We start from the raw sequence: 13,501 nt of genomic DNA, 5'->3' as shown, positions 1-13,501 counted from the left end.
CCACGGATGGAGCAGCCACATGGCGGAGGAGACCCGGGGACCCTCGTGGCGCTTCACCCCGGTGAGGACTAACCCTTGGTGGCGGGAAGCCACGGACACTTGCAGTGGCCTGGGCTCCTTCTCCCGCCCACAGCACAGCACACAGAATTCAGACTGAAAGTGGTGTCCTTTGGAACCCGGGTGAGAAACCCGCGGCACGCGGCGGCCTGAGCCTCTCTGAGCTGGTCTCCAGGGCCAGCGCCCCCAGCTGACGGGGCGTTCCCAGGTCCGGGGAGCCCCTCGATGGCCCCAGTGCTCTCTGCTCCTGCGTCACTCCTTCCAGATCTCCCGGGTCGATCCCCTCTGTCTGCCTCATCTTCTCGTTCTACATTCTAGAAGCTTCCCTGGCCTTGATTTTCCAGTCCGGTTGACGAGTATCTTCTTGTAAGGCCAGCAACTATAATTTTAATACCCGAGAACTCTGTCCTTTCATGGCATTCTCTATTGACTCTATAAATGTGATGTCTTCTTGAATACTTCTGAAGGTAATTAGAATTTAAAAGGTAATTAGGGCAATTACAATCACCTGAAGGCAATTACAATTTTTAAAATTCCTTGTGTTCCTAGAGTTAGCTTGGTTTGGTCCAGTGTGGGTGTGTGTCTACACTTGAGCTTGACTATTTCACGTTTCGGGTCCTTCACCAAACACCTGGGGATCCCTCGATGTCCGTTCATGGTCACTGATGAGGACGGTGGTGGGCGGCATCTGTCCGAGGCAGGCGGTGCCTCCAGGAGCGGCGGCATCTGGTTGTGGCCCTTGACGAAGACAGCTTTCTAACTTGGCCTTTTGTTCAAGTGTAGGAGATTTAGGATCACGGTGTTGGTAGCCGCAGGATGATAATCTCCCAAATGCGATCCCAACCCACGGCAGGAACTCGATTCCTTCCAAATGCATGGTTTGTCGGCCCTGCTGAAGACCTGGTGTGGGTGACCAGACAGCTGCAGGCAGCACCTTCTGTGCTGGCGACGGGACCCTGCTCTCGGGACGCTACAGGGGCCTGCTCCCCCGTCCCCCGCCACCCATTAGCTACCTGGAAGCAATCATCCTGCATCTTCCTTCAAAATAAAGCCTTCAGCTCCTGTGGTCACCCCTCGTGCAGGCTCCAGACGTGCGAGCATCCGGACCCCTCCCCGGGCCGGGCACCCTTGCGACTCTGGTGACACCGGAGGTTGTTTAGAGCTCACGGGGTTCCCACACGAGCTGCCATCAGCCTGTCACCTACAGGCCCTTATACGGCTGCTCCCTGCCGCGTCGTCATCCTCAGCCGCCGGCCCTGCGTGTCCAGGCCTCCTTGCGAGTCCCCACGTGGCTACCCGAGGTCGGCTCCCAGTCCATCGCTGAATGCTCTCCTAAACTGGCGAACACACACCCAGGCCCGTTGTTGGGGGACAACTCTGCCCCGGGCCGGCCGAGCTGTTTTGGGGGGTCCGGCCTCACCACGATGGTGAGGAGAAGGAGAAGGAGCTCCTGCTCGAGGACTCTGTCCAACACTGAACAGAGCCATAGACCGCACCACCTGGTTCCATCCCAGCTCTGCCAGGCGCCGGTCCCGGAACCCTGTGCCTCAGTGTCCCCGGGTGTAAAGGGAGACTGCAGCAGCACTCAGCGCACAGTGCGGCTGTGAGGACCGGGTGGGAGGAGGTGGGCGAAGCTCCTGGTTCTGGCACTTGCCGCCCGCCTGGCTCAGCCCGCAAGAAGGTGCGAGGCTGCAAGGAACCACGCCCACCCCAGTCCCACTGCTCCCGGGGCGCCCCCCTCAGGAACGGCAGCCCCAGGAATGACCTCCTCCTGCTGGCAAACTCGGGGTCGAGCTCGGGAACCGGCTTCCCACACGTGCCTCCGTGTCGCTCTGGCCACCCGCCTCCCCCGCGCCGGCCACGCCGCCCGGCCACTCCCTCCTGCCCACCGCAGCCGGGGGCCGCTCAGCGCAGCTCTTCTCGGCCGCCGCCTTCCGCCTGCCCATCGCGGACCCGGCCGCCCCCTCTGCAGCTTGTCCTCATGCCCCTCCCCGAGGGCGCTGCCCGCCGCGCGGACCCTGGATGTGGCGCCCCGGCTGCACCTGAGTGCTGTAAGGCAGACGGTGGGCGGCGGGTCGGCCTCCACCACCGGGTGTGCACGGCGCGGCCCTGGATGGCGGAGGAACGAGCAGGAGCTGTTCTCCAGAGCGCGCTGGCCTGGTCCCTGCGCTGGGGGCTCTCCGAGCGCCCCGGGCTCCGCCTCCCACACGCGGTGCCGGCGCCCGCAGAGGGGGCGCCCGCAGAGGGAGCCTGCGCTCTGGGACGTCATCTCTCTCCTCGTGTTTAAGACCCACCCGGTAGGCGGCCTCCAGGCTTGTGTTAGAGGAGACGGTGCATGTGGAATGTTCCAGCAGCTTTCAGTCTCCCTGGGCTTTCTGCACGGGGCTGGTCTCAGCGCCCTTCCATTTCCCTGCAGACCCCGCAGGAGGGGCGCTCGGCGCGTTTCCTCCTCTGCCCCCGACGTCCGACGCCAAAGGAGTCACCACCCCGGGGCGCAGAGAGCCCTCAAAGCATTTCTGCTGGGCGAACGAGGGGCCAGAGAAACAGGCCCTTGGGATGTTCCGGAAGGACCCAGGGAGGAAGGAGTCATGTTGCTGGTGACATGCTCTCCATGAGGATCGCAGTAAGTAGAGACGGAGTGCCCACAGCTCCCTCCGCAACAGGGAAGTGCCCGCCCTGCGGCCCGAGATGGGTGGTGTGGGCCCCGCCCAGCCCCTGTGCCTCCTCTCCAGGACCCTCGGCCAGGACCAGAGTCGAGAGGGCTCCCCGGGGCGCCCGGCCCTGTCCCGCCCTGATAAACACTCGTCACGCCTAGCTCCACTCAAAGGCTTTGCCAGCCTGCCCCGTGGAGCCTGGAACCAGCTGAGGGACCCTCACGGTCTGAAGTGCAAGTGGGCAGGGCCGCCCCCGCACTTGGCCAGGTCAGGCGCCTGCTGCCCGGCTGCCCCAGGACACCCGCCCAGGGGCCACGGGGCCCGCTGAGCACCCAGGAAGCTCGGTGCCAGAGGGAGGGCAGGGCAGGGCCCCCTCCCACCTCGTTGTCGGGCTCTTCTCAGGGCCCCAGGGACTCAGCCTGAGCCTCCTGTGGGGGGTGTTGCCTGGGTGAGGGGGGCCTGGAGGCGGTGCTGGTCCTGGCTCTTGCGGTCCCCAGGTCCCGCATCTCCACCTGCCGGGTGGCCTGCCGGAGGCGGGACACGGGGCTCCCGCCAGCTCCTTACCAGGAAGGCCTGGAATAGCTGGAAGGAGCCGAAGAGCCAGACATACAGATGGGAGTGCAGCTTCGTGGACCTGCCGTTGAAGGCGTTGGCCACCGCCAGGAACGAGTAGGGCCCCACGGTGAAGAATTCCCAGTCGTAGGCACCGGATGTGGCAATGGTCTGGTTGGCCTCGAAGAGGCGCGTCCTCGGGTTCCACTTGTAGATGACACTGTCGATGTTGTGGTTGTCACCTGCAAGCCAGGCGGCCGCCGTCACACACCACAGGCAGACATCCCCTCGTGGCAGCCTGCCCTGGACCTGCCCCAGGGCCCGGGGGGCCATCCGGTGCCGTCGGGCCTCTGGCCGCTGGGCACCGTCCCTGCTCTCCCCTGCGCTCCCTGCCCCTGTGCCCACGGGAAAGCCCTCCCTGGGTCCCTCCTTTGGGGGCTCCAGACCCCTCCCCCCGTGGCCTTCTGTCTTAGAGATGGGATCCCAGCCTCACCTCTCCCCCTGCCCAACGACCCCGCCGCCCGCACTGTCCCCTCAGCTCAGGCCTTCGCACCTTCTGTCCACATTGTGCTCCCTGGAGCCCCCCTGGTGGGGTGGGGCCAGCTTCTCCCGGAACACTCCTTCTCTGGGGAGCACTGGTTAGCGGGCTCCTGGGGCCCCGCTGCCCATGAGTGGGGTCCCTACAGACAGAGCTCCCTGGCCGCAGATGCCCTACAGGGCCCGCTGCCTCAGACCCTGCTGTCCGGAGTTGCACCACCAGGAGGGGCCAGCTGCGGCCCCTCAGGCGGTCACAGGCCCAGAAACCAGGCCCCCAGCCTCGGCCAGGCCCGTCCCCCACCGTGCCCGCTGCATCACAGAGTTTGCGTCTAGAGGGCACGAGACAACGCCCCGCATCCTTCTCCCAGCACACTGCCCACACCACCGTCCCTCTGCCGGTCCAACAGCTCACCTTCACACCTGTTTCAGCCAACCCCTCCTCCGAGGAGGCCAGTTAGTTAGTTAGTTAGTTGGTTAGTTTCAAATGAGGTGGTCTGGCCCACGTTCCCACAACCACTCTCCTGGACAGGCACCCACACATACCGCGCACCTGTCTTCCTACCTGGACGGGGAGAAGGTGTTCAGGTGTGCTTGCCTCAGACGTCGCTGTCAGATGGCCCAGCCCAGAGAATCGGGCCAGGAGTGACTTACTGTAATTTGTTAACCCGCAGGTGAGTCAGCCCCGCCCCGCCCCGCCCCCGTGGTTTCCTTCCTCGTGGACGGCCACAGCCTACCTTCCCGGTGGTTGGCCACGGCCAGGAAGTGCTCCCCGGCCACCTTGAAGGCCTCCCAGTCCCGGGCGCTGTGGGTGGGGACCCTCTGGTATGGCGTGAACCTCAGCTTCGTCTGGCTCCATTTGTAAATGACGGAGAACTCCTGACCCTTTTCATTCGGTTCAAAATTGGCCACAGCCAGGAAGACCTGAACGAGAGAGCCCGGGACACTGGTTCTTGCTGTGTACCTAAGGGGCCTGGCACCAAGGCTTCTGAGCACCCGCGTCTCGGTCCGAGGGCCACCGTCTCTGTGGATCTGTCCATCCCGTTCCAGACCCTTAAACGTGTCTGTGTTCGTCAGCCCGTTGTCCCCATCTCTATCCCCAAACTAGGGAACAGCTTTATGCCCAGACTTGTCCTTCATCACCTGGATGAGGAGAACACATCACAAAGCCCTCCACCCATATAGAAGCCCGCGCTTGTCATGTAGCTGAGTTAGACACACAGGTGGCCAGCGTGCAGCCGGACCAGGAGGCAAGCCAGCTCGGTGTGTGGGGCGCGCCCACTGAGCCCGGAAGTAAGCGTGCGCTCAGTAAGCCCCACACCTGTTTCGTTGACCGGACAGACCCTCGCCCCTTGTTTTTCTGAATTTCCCGATATTTCCTTGATGCAAAGTTCACATTTTTTATATGAAAATGTGGCCAACCAAAGGGCCGGAGCGCTAGTCAGCCATTCGCCACGCGGGACTGGGAGCGCGGCCGGGCCGCGGCGGGCTGCGAGCAACAGGAGTGCAGAGGCCTGTCCATTCTGCTCCCTGTTCATCCTCGGGGCAGGCCTGGGTGAGGGCAGGCGGTACCTGGCACTCACATACTGCTGAGTGAGCGATTCCAGGGCCGGGTGCAGGACGGTGGCCCCAGGACACTGCCCCTGGAGTCGAGGGTGTAGATGGAGCTGATTAGACAACGGGTCATGCTGGGGGCAGCCCCTCAGACCCACCGCCTGTGCCTCTGCTCCGTCCGGCCCTGGCAGCGGGGGGCACTGCTCGTGAGCGTCCCACCCTCACCTCCGGGCCCGGCCCCCTGCAGTGAGTCTGTCTCCTTCCCCAGATGATTTCCGCCTGTTGACCAGCTCATCAAATGGGCCAACAAGCTTTTAATTGAGCCCCGATGGGTCTACGTAGAACTGGACAGTGTCATAGGAATGGTCTTGTTTTCTATTTTGTAGGAAGCCGAACAGACTTCACATTCTGGATTTAGAGACCCCGCCAAGTGTCCGACTTTGAAAGCTGTTGAGAACCTGAGTAAGACTGAAACCATGAGAAATACGTTCCCAGATCATCTACATGAGCAGTCCCAACCTTTGGGTTTTCCCAAGTTGAAAAGGATCGAGACGGTCGCTGGGTGCAGACTTGCCTTTTTCCCGATGGTGAAGTGTCTCCAGGACTGGGCTTGGTGCGTGCGAATGTTCTGGTACGAGGCGAACTTTCCATCTGTCCACTTGTAGATGGCGGATGTGGTTTTGCGGTTGGCGGTTGCCACGAAGAGCCCAGCCTCGGGGATGGCAAAGACCTCGATGCCCAGCGTCTCCGAGTTGGTGAACAGGCTCTGATGCTCCTCCACATAGTCCAGCTTTTCTCTGGCTGGTGACAGAAATGTGGAGACCCGGTTAACGCCTCCCAGGACGGGGGCGCGACCAGGGCCCCGAGCCCTGACCCCCAGCTCTAGCCACGGTCAGGGCTTTCTCCGGGGCGACTTGTCCGGAGCGCATGTTGCCGTCACAGAGAGGCCACCAAGGCAGCCTGCTGGCGCCCGCATGGGTTTCAGGGTGGTGTGCTGAGCGGCCAGGGACACTGACTGGACGGCACGGATATGTCGGGTCCAAACTAGGCATTCCCACCTCCCTCGAAGGTGCACCCTCAAGTGCACAGGGGACTGGGGTCAAGGCTCGCGAGCGGCGGCTGCAGCCAGCTCCCGTTTCCTGTGGGCGAGGGTCCCGGGCGCCCTGGGCAGCCTCGACTCCTCGTCTCCACACGGGAAGCACTCGGGGGAACAGCATGCTTCCAGGCTCCTGGCATTACTGCCTGGCATCTGTGATCCGAGGGGCAGACAGGGTGCCAGGAGGCTGCCCCCTCGGGACCACGGGGACTAGACGCGGGGAGTGACCAGCCCTGCCCAGGAGGACATGCGATTCCAGATGAAACCTGCAGGCCTGCTGTCCTGGGGGTCGCTCCCTATCCCCAAGTAATGCTGGCTCGAGAAGAGCCGTAAGTCCCCAGAGCCCGCTTCACCTGCTAACACGGAGACCCACTCGCTGCCCACACACAGGAACAGCCCCTTCTGGCTGGCGTCGAACCAGAACTGGGCGTCCTCCTCTTTGGTGCACGGAGGCCGGGAGCCCAGCGTCACCTTCATGTCGGTTTCTGGGGGGAGACAAGGAAGAGGAGTGTCCAGGTGCAGGTTCCCTGGAGGAAGACAGAGTGGGAGGTGGACCCCTGACCCGGGCTGTCCTGCCTTTGCCTCTGCACGTGGGGACCATGAAGACACAGGGGTCTCCATCGAGGCCCCGCACGGCAGGACAGAGGCTGCGAGGCTCCCCTGCCGGCCTCCCTGCCCACTGCAGAGGGCGGCCCATCTTCCCCTGGAAAAGCCTCAGTCTTCACACTGCTGCCCTGCTCGTCTCTCGGACCTGTCACTCTCTGGCGCGAGTTTTGCCTTGTTTTTCGGTGTTTGACCCCATCACTTCTGGTGATTACACCTCATCTCGGGCCAAGCCCACTGGTCCTGATGGTGCTGCGGGGCCAATTCACAGCGACGTGGGCGCTGCATCCACACCGACAGCCAGCGCTGCGGGCACCTGGATGTTATCAGCGCCCGGCGGAGGCCTGGGCTCACACCCCGCCTCCTGCCTCTTGTTCTGAGCTGGAACTGGACGGATGTGGGAAACTTCCATGGAGTGCCTGAAAACTTCACTGTGCAGGGAAATCATTTTCCTCTGTGTCTCTTCTTTTATGATAAAAATTATTCAAAATTGTACTGTTACTATAAAATTATTCACAATATCATAGCAATAAACTGCATCAATACATAGACTATTTTTTAAAGACTTATTTATTTTAGAGAGAGAGAGAGAGAGCAGGGGCAGAGGGAGAATCTCAAGCAGACTCACCACTGAGCAGGGAGCCCAACGTGGGGCTGGATCCCACGGCCCTGAGATCATGACCTGAGCCAAAACCGAGAGTCAGACGCTGAACCAACTGAGCCCTCCAGGTGCCCCAATCCGTAGACTAGTAACGTGCTCTCCAATGTGAAAAAATAAAAAGCAGCAGGTGGGGGGCACCTGGGTGGCTCCGTCAGTGAAGCGTCTGCCTTTGGCTCAGGTCATGATCCCAGGGTCCTGGGATCAAGCCCTGCATCAGGCTCCCTGCTCCGCGGGAAGCCTGCTTCTCCCTCTCCCACTCCCCCTGGGCTGTCTCCCCGCCTGGCAGAGTGGTGGTGGGAGGGGATTTGGCAGCTCCGGTGCAGGGGTGTGGCTTACACGAACCGTCCAGACTGTAACTTGACATGGAGAACACACAAGTACACACTAAAGAGAACGGTGCAGGGGACCCTCTGGGCTGGGGGATCACGGACAACTGAAATGTGCCTAAGTTCGGGGTCCCCACTGGGGCAGGGGCTGAGATTTAGATGCCTATCAGGGAGGGATGGGGATAAAGACCCCAATACTGGTCTGGGGGAAAACAGGCAGCAGATGGAAATCAGAAGGCTCAAGAGAAGGAAGATGATGTCAGGGAACAGCCCCGGGCATCCCAAGCAGGACCAGTGGTCCGTTGAGGGCACCATCCAGGCAGGGTTTGGCGGCCACTGGGCGAGCCACCTGGAGGAAAGTTGGGTGATGCTGGTGTGTCCAACGGGGCCAGTCTCTCTGTCGATTTGATAATCACCCTCCTGTCTTTGCTCCCAGGAGAGGTGGGAAAGTGACAAGGTTCTTGGGGTCCACCATCAGTGAGGGGGAGTGGGTGGCTTTGACCTACTAACCATAGGGATATTTTAGCACCTCATTATCTTCTGGCTTCCCTGTGAGACCCTGCAGGACAGGGGGGATGGACAGCACAGCCAGCTCGGCACTCCTGCAGGGACAGAGCCTTGGGGTGGCGTCCGAGCCGGGCAGCAGAACCAGCTGCCTCACCAGGCCCTGCAGAGAGAGGGACAGCATGTTCAGAACCTTGTCGCCAGAGAGCGCCTGGACCACTGGGCTCAGCCTGTCCAGACCCTGGTGGAGGGGTGGGAATGGAGGATGAAGGGTCTATTCACCTCTAGAGGTAGGAGAGAAGAGTCTGCTGATTGGTTGGGGGGAGTGGGGAGCACTGAGAGCAATGGTGGGGAACTATACACCATTCTAAGGTAATTAAGTCATGGAAGGGGTTTTTCCTGTGAACTAACCTAGAGGGACTGGGTTGCATTGCTCATCCATCCATCTGTCCATCTGTCTGTTCATCTACCCATCCATCGACCATAGTCCATCCATCACTCATCCACCCATCCATCCATCTACCCATATATTCATCCATCCACCCATCCATCCATCACTCACTCACTCATCCACCCATCCATATGTCCATCCTTCCAGCCATCCAGCCATCCATCACTCACCCATATGTTCACCCACCCACCCACACACCCACCCATCCATTTATCCATCACTCATCCATCCACCCATCCATCCATCCAGCCAGCCATATGTCCATCCACCTGCCCATTCAGCTATCCATCTATCCATCCACCCAAGCATGCCATCCATAAATATTCACCAAGCACCTATCACGTATCAGGCATGGGTCTAGACACAACACGGCAGGAAACAAAAGCCCCTACACTCATGGAACAAGGTCCCCCACCTGCAGTCTAAGAGAGAGACAGTTAATGAGCAAGCACATAGCTGGTCTGAGGTGGTCAGGGCTACAGGGGATGGGTACAAGGCCCATCTTCTCTGAGGGGTGGGGGAAGGTCTCCATGGAAGAGGACATGGAGCAGGGCCCTGAGAGTGTAAGGTGTGAGCTCTGGGGGCAGTGAGGATGAGTGTGCACGGGAACAGGGTGAAGTGTGCCTGGCAAGTAAGGGGCCCCAGTGGACCCCAGGGCTCCCTGGTCCCACGTGGCACACACACCGATCTGTCAAGCAGAGCGTGAGGACACCAGGCTTGCAGTGGCAGGCCCTCTGTGAGCACGGATGTTGGGGCAGCCCCTCCCTTACCTACCGTGAACAGGCCTTTGGTCCTCTTACGGCTGCCGATGAAGAATCGGGCTCCTCGCACCGATAGGGTGGCCGGGAAGGGCACGTCAGCCATTCTGAAAACATTTGAGGGTGGTTTGAGGGCCATGGGGGAGCAGGGTCACAGCCATTCACACAGAAAAGCACAGGGAGAAGCTGCACAGGAGAGGCATCGTTTCCCAGGGCGGCTGTAACAAGCACCACACGCTGGGGGCTTGAGCAGCAGACGAGCCCCGGCTCTGGAGGCCAGAAGTCTGAGGTCAAGGTGCCACCTGGCCGTGCTCCCTCCGCAGGCTCCAGGGGAGGTTCCTCTAGCCTCTTCCAGCTTCTGGGGGCTTCTGGTAGTCCCCGGCTTGTAGCCCATGTCGTGCCCTCTGCCTGTCTTCACATAGCCTTCTCTGTGCCTCTTCTCCTCTTCTTAGCAGGACACCAGACTCGGGACGGGGGCCCGCCCTGCTCCGGGACCACCTCAACTGAACCCGGTCGCACCTGCAAAGACGTTGTCTCCAAGCAAGGTCCCATTCCCAGGTTCTGCTGGACCTGAACTGGAGGGATGCTCTTTGCCCCAGGACAAGAGTCTCCGGCAGCTGTCGCTGCAGAGGTGTTTGTTCGGTGGCTGCTCCATCTCTCGGGAACCTTCCGTGGCTCCTACTGGCACTGGGTCCCTAGCCTGCCCACCCTCCACCAAGCCTGTGGGGAAACGGATGGTGTCTGGGAGGGAAGGGTCCTTGCTGGTGACCTGGGAGATGTTGGAAGATGTGGCCAGAGCTGGGTCTTGATGTGGACGTGGAGGCTGAAGCTTGGGGATGGGGGAAAGGTGGGCGCCGGCTGGAGGGGATGCCCTGACTGGGGCCTCTGGGGCGGATGAGCCAGACAAGTGCTTCTCCTCACTGCCTCCTGCACCTCGATGCCATGCCCTCCTGTAAACGCACCTGCTCCCTCCAGGCTTGCATCTGGCTACAGCTGGCCGTGGTGAGGCCAGTTCCTGACCGCCTCCCAGAATAACCCATGCTCCCATCACAGCTCTGATCACACTGTGCACTCTGTGAAGCCCGGTCCCAGGGCCCAGGTTCCTCCTTGGCCACCACCGACTGCAGCCCTGGCTCCTTCCGTCCCGTCCCTGGCCCGTGCTCCTGCCCATCCCAGAGCTGTCCCCACTGCTGGGTCCCCACTGTCATCACCCGGTAAAGGCCCTGATGTACTCAGGGGGCATGGGGGGCACTTGTGGTAGAGATGTATTTAAACAGAGTGTCTGAATATCAAGGATTCTTTTTATTAGGGAGTAAGTGTCATCCAACAAAGCAGAGTGAGGTTCTACCTTTGCAAGTAATATTTGGAATAATGGTAGATTTAATGCAAACAGGACAATTTGTGATTTAAAAAAAAAAGAGTTCCCAGCCCCGTGAGCCAGGGTGGAAGCTGAGGGCAACGGGGGTCGTCACTCCCTGGTGGAGCTGTGGGGCCCCACGCGCCCTGGTCCAGCCTCGCAACCAGGGGACGGCGGGACAGGGAACGGACTCCGGCTTCTGAGTCCCCGGGGCTGGGTCGAAGCTACCAGAGGATGGTTCTGCCTATTTATTTGGAGTTTTAGTGGCTATTCACTCCCTCGGCCCAGACAAGCAAACCAAGTCTTGGGTCAAACGATGTGCTGAAACCGCAGAGCCGGACTGGCCGCAGCTGCTTTTTGGCTCCGCTGCCTGAGCCGTCTGTGAACTTCCTCTGCGGCCTTCTGCGATGGCGCCCACACTCAGCAGGGCACCCCACCCCCCACGCCCAGCGCACCCAGGGGCGCCTGCGTCCGCCCCCTCCCACCGGCCTTTCTGGAGGACAGGACCCTGCCGACGACCCCGCGCTCCTGCCTCAGGGGATGGTTCCCAGCGGCTGTTTGCCCACACGGCCGAGCGCCCACGGTGCGCACTGCACGATGCTGGCCGCACCCGGGACGGCCGCCCTGCCGCCCTGGCCCCCTGCCCCCCTGCCCCGGCTGCATCTTGTCGGGCAGCGCACAGCCCCGCGCCGCCCGCCCCTGGCGTCCGGCTACCTACATGTCCAGTGGGAGGCCACAGTCCGTGGTGAGGGAGAAGGATCCTTCAGACACGGCCAAGACCAGCGTGTGCCACTCCCTGTCCGTCAGAGCGGGGCTGTGGAAGGTCACTCGGGTTTGCCAGGCACCCGCCGGGTCCTGGCTGAGGAAGAGGAAGTGCAGCCGGGTGGGCGAGTACCGCAGGCCGAGCAGCAGGGCGTCCGCCTCCTCCGCCACCACTGTGAACAGGTATTCGTTCTTCTGGAAGAGAGGGTGCAGCGGGGGGCTGAGCGGGGGTGGGGGGTGGATGGGGGAGGGTGGACGGGGGGAAGGTGGGGGCGGGGGACGGTGGGGGCGGGGGAGGGTGGACAGGGGAGGGTGGGACAGGGGAGAGTGGGGGCTGGACAGGGGAGGCGGGGGGGCAGGGCTCGCAGGGCAGGGCCTACTGCGGTGACCGAGGTCTGTGACAAAACCAAAAGCCCTGCTCAAACCTATTAGGCTGGCTACTAGCAAAACCCAGGAGAGCGTGCTGACGGGACTGCAGGGAAATTGGGACGGGGCGTGGAAAGGCGCCCGGCCCGTGGGGCAGCTGTCGTAGAGAACGGAGTGGCGTGCCCTGGAAACAGCCTTACAGAAGCAGCCCAGGACCCAGCAAGCGCTCCGGGCCAGCGCCCGGACGGACGGCTGGGTCTCGGAGAGATGCACCGCGTGCCGGGCCCGTTAGTCACAGGCGCTAACATGCAGAAGCAGCCGGGGAACCCGCGGTCGGCCCGTACAGGGCACAGTGATTCAGCCTTAGACACAAGTCCCAGCGTCCACACCGGTGGCCCCAGAGGACGTCACGCTGAGGGAGGTCAGCCAGTCTCTCAGGACACGTACTGCATGGTCCCACTTCCGTGAGGGACCCAGAGCCGCCCCCTTCAGAGACAGAGAGCACAACGGGGGTGCCAGGGCTGGGGAGGAGCGGCCATCAGGCTCAGAGCGGGGGATGGAAAAGTCTGGACACGGATGGTGGGGATGGCGCAAGACAGTGTGAAGGTGCTGAGTGCCACGGAACCGGAGACCTGGGGCGCCTCACTTCCCAGCTCAGACCGCACACACTTGACTGTCCACCCGTGCAGCTCAGGGTGCGGCTCAGGGGGCTGACGGCGCTAGAGTGGGTGTGGAAGTTTGGGCGACACCTTCTCCAGCAAGCCCCGCCTCCTAAAACAGTGCCCACTCCCGGGCAACAATGCTGCCAACTCGGTTAAAGCCGCCAGGATCCTTGTCTTCAACCTAACACCAAATCCAGTAAAATGCACTTGGCACGCTTGGGTCGCACGGCCTGTGGTGCTGAGGGGACACACAGGCCCCACTGGTTTCCAGGCTGGGACGTGGCACCCGGATGTATGCTCCACAGTAAGGGAACCCTCTCTCCCATGTGGCATCTTTCAGGGAGTGGGGTGATGCGTGGAAGCCAAGAGCCACAAAGGCAGGACAAAATCCTCACGGTGGTGGCTCGGGACATGAGACAAGGGGCTGGAAGGAGCACTGACATCACACACGGCCCTGCTGGGATGGGAATCCCCACGTCCCTGGGCTCTGGCTTTGGGCACTCAGGGCCCAGCAGCACTGACCGTCCTGGGCGAGGGCGTGACTCCCACCCCGGGGCCCTGCCCAGAGGAGTCCGGCCCCTGCCCTGTGCGATTTCTCAGTCCC

General features: G+C 61.8%; 1 protein-coding gene across 1 annotated transcript in view; it reads right to left on the bottom strand.

Moving 5' to 3' along the window:
- TSPEAR (thrombospondin type laminin G domain and EAR repeats) overlaps positions 1 to 13,501 on the bottom strand; it is a 64,423-nt gene that overhangs the window by 13,317 nt on the left and 37,605 nt on the right. The window contains exons 4-10 of the mRNA XM_035029972.1: positions 11,826 to 12,064; positions 9,767 to 9,857; positions 8,548 to 8,704; positions 6,801 to 6,932; positions 5,926 to 6,152; positions 4,535 to 4,721; positions 3,276 to 3,505 (exon numbers count right to left, since the gene is read on the bottom strand). Coding sequence (XP_034885863.1) covers positions 3,276 to 3,505; positions 4,535 to 4,721; positions 5,926 to 6,152; positions 6,801 to 6,932; positions 8,548 to 8,704; positions 9,767 to 9,857; positions 11,826 to 12,064 — 1,263 coding nt within the window. The remainder of the gene's footprint in view (positions 1 to 3,275; positions 3,506 to 4,534; positions 4,722 to 5,925; positions 6,153 to 6,800; positions 6,933 to 8,547; positions 8,705 to 9,766; positions 9,858 to 11,825; positions 12,065 to 13,501) is intronic.

This window comes from Mirounga leonina, unplaced genomic scaffold, assembly GCF_011800145.1.
Source record: "Mirounga leonina isolate KUSES-001 unplaced genomic scaffold, KU_Mleo_1.0 Mir_353, whole genome shotgun sequence".
Taxonomy (NCBI): Eukaryota; Metazoa; Chordata; class Mammalia; order Carnivora; family Phocidae; genus Mirounga; species Mirounga leonina.
This window is presented reverse-complemented; position numbering and strand designations above follow the sequence as displayed.